This window comes from Tarenaya hassleriana, unplaced genomic scaffold (genome assembly GCF_000463585.1).
Source record: "Tarenaya hassleriana unplaced genomic scaffold, ASM46358v1 Cleome679, whole genome shotgun sequence".
Classification (NCBI taxonomy): domain Eukaryota; kingdom Viridiplantae; phylum Streptophyta; class Magnoliopsida; order Brassicales; family Cleomaceae; genus Tarenaya; species Tarenaya hassleriana.
Genome location: NW_010969336.1, coordinates 1 through 2141, shown reverse-complemented (window position 1 = coordinate 2141; position 2141 = coordinate 1). Strand labels below are relative to the sequence as shown.

At 42.5% G+C, this 2141-nt stretch overlaps 1 protein-coding gene across 1 annotated transcript; it reads right to left on the bottom strand.

Moving 5' to 3' along the window:
• On the bottom strand, window positions 1-1855 carry LOC104800350 (the record flags this gene model as incomplete). The annotated part of the gene is made up of 3 exons (XM_010523144.2): window positions 1116-1855; window positions 114-693; window positions 1-23 (listed from the first exon to the last, which is right to left on the bottom strand). Coding segments are annotated over exons 1-3 (1197 nt in total), but the record flags the coding sequence as incomplete, so codon positions are not given.
• Between the last annotated feature and the right edge of the window lie 286 nt (window positions 1856-2141).

Below are 2141 nucleotides of genomic sequence, written 5' to 3'. Positions count from 1 at the left end.
ATCCGTAAGCTTCTCCTTGTTCCCTACAGTTAACCAGAAAATTATTACACATCGATATGGAAGATATTCATCAGTGATGAACCTTTCTGACATGGGAAGAAACGAGGACTTACTTCTTGATGGAGCAGGAGGTAATCCATCAGGAAATTCAATTACATTTGACCCGCCAGATCCAGATGCAAGAGCTCGTTGACGAGTTGTCAAAGTCATTTCCCTCTTCATCTCCATTGACGATTCAGCAGATTCCTTCTGCTGCTTCTTTTGCCCATTCCTATTGCCAGCCTCGTTTTCGTTATCCGAAGCAGATTCGCGCTCTTCTTCCTCATAATCCATATCGTCAGATCCTTTATCTGATCTAGATTTTCCCTTCTCGGAACCTTCCCCATTAGAGACTTCAGAGGGCTTTTGCTGCCTCCTTCCCGACTCCTCAGCGTCTTCTTTGAACGCAGAAGAAGCCCTTAACTTCAATTTTTCCAAATACCGGATCTCATCATCATCATCCTCTTCGCTAAAATCTCCATCAAATACTCTTCTCTTAGGGACCCGCTTGCTCTTGCGAACGGGGCCAGTTGGTTCCCCTTGTTTTTTCCTCCCCATCTCAGAGCTCTCTTTCTCTAGACTGAAATCCTTCCAACGGATTCCCTGAAGACCGACCTTCTTATCTTGAGGGGAGTTACAATCATCTGAATTTTCCTGTGATTACAAACATTTGAATGGAAAAGATAAAATCTCCAGGATTCTAACCGACGAGAAAACCAAGACAGGAAACAAATTAAGCCATAATTAATATTTTTCCATAAGAGCGAGAATGCAAAATTAGAATTCGCTTCGTCCAATCATCCGTCTCCACCTGTTTCCGAATGTAAATGTACCACAAAATTAATCTCAGGTTACTGGAGCAAAACACAAAGCATGCAAAAGAGAGAGATGTCTACTGATATTTAAAATAGCTCAATACAACCACATTGCAGCAGTATAACAAAAAGTAACTAAGGCTGTGAAAAAGTGTATGGAGAAGATAAGCAAACACAATAGGAAGGTAATTTCTGCAAATTACTGTTCGTTTTTTGCTCGGTCAGCTGAACATCTCAAGGCTGAATTAGGGTTTTTTTTACCTGAAAACTCTGCATTGAACAAAACCCAGAATCATCCAGAAGTCGATGACTCTTTCTAGATGATCCACCTTCTGATAAGCCATTAGCATGAATAGTGCGAGGCAGGCCACCGACCTTCAGCTTCACTTTCTTAACCTTTCCCTCCGACTCACCAAAATCAGCGATCTCGCCATTTCTACTGTTAAACCCTTCGTTACCTTCAAAGTCTGATTCCAACCCATCTTTCGCCTGGCTTGCATTTTTCCAGTTGGCAGGCGCAAGTACACCTTCGGTGGAACGTACATTCTTATTGAGCCCTCTTCCCCTTCTAGAAACATAGTTGTCTCTTCCAGATTCCGCTACTGTTGCAGCCCTGGACATACATTGACTAAGACTGAACTCTTTCCTTCTAGGGTTGGTATCGAAGGCAGGTATATCATCACTCGAGATCTTGCTGAAATCATCAGAAGGTGTAGATACCAATGGTGATGAACGTTCTTGGCCCTCGAGAAACCCAACTTGGGAATCAGGACGAGGACGGCGACAAGTCAAGCTCCTTTTTTTTCTAACAGTATTCTTCACACCATCGTATTGGCCACCGCCAGCACCCTCCATAGGAGATAAATGTATATATATACAATACGCACACACCCCTTAGTTCTTCCGACAAGCTTCTTAACGTATGCTTATCTGATGAATGGAGTGTGCAGAAGAATGTAATAAGCCATGCCCGAAAACTGGAAAAGACAGAAACGAACAGATTATATATGTTTTGTACGTAAACAGGTTCTCACGCGCACGCACACACACACTGAGATAAGGAGAAGATCCCAAGTCATATGTATGCGCAAAGACTACAATGAAGCCGAATCAGAGTTGAGTTAAACAAGCAACAGGTTACTGGGGCCATCTCCTGAATAGTGTGCCACAAAATTCGAACCCAAAACAAGATTTTGAAAACGGAAAGATATCTAATCAATGGAAACGTGCAGATTCATGACACCAACTCAATTCAAACGAGTGATCAAAAGGGTTACTACCATGAAC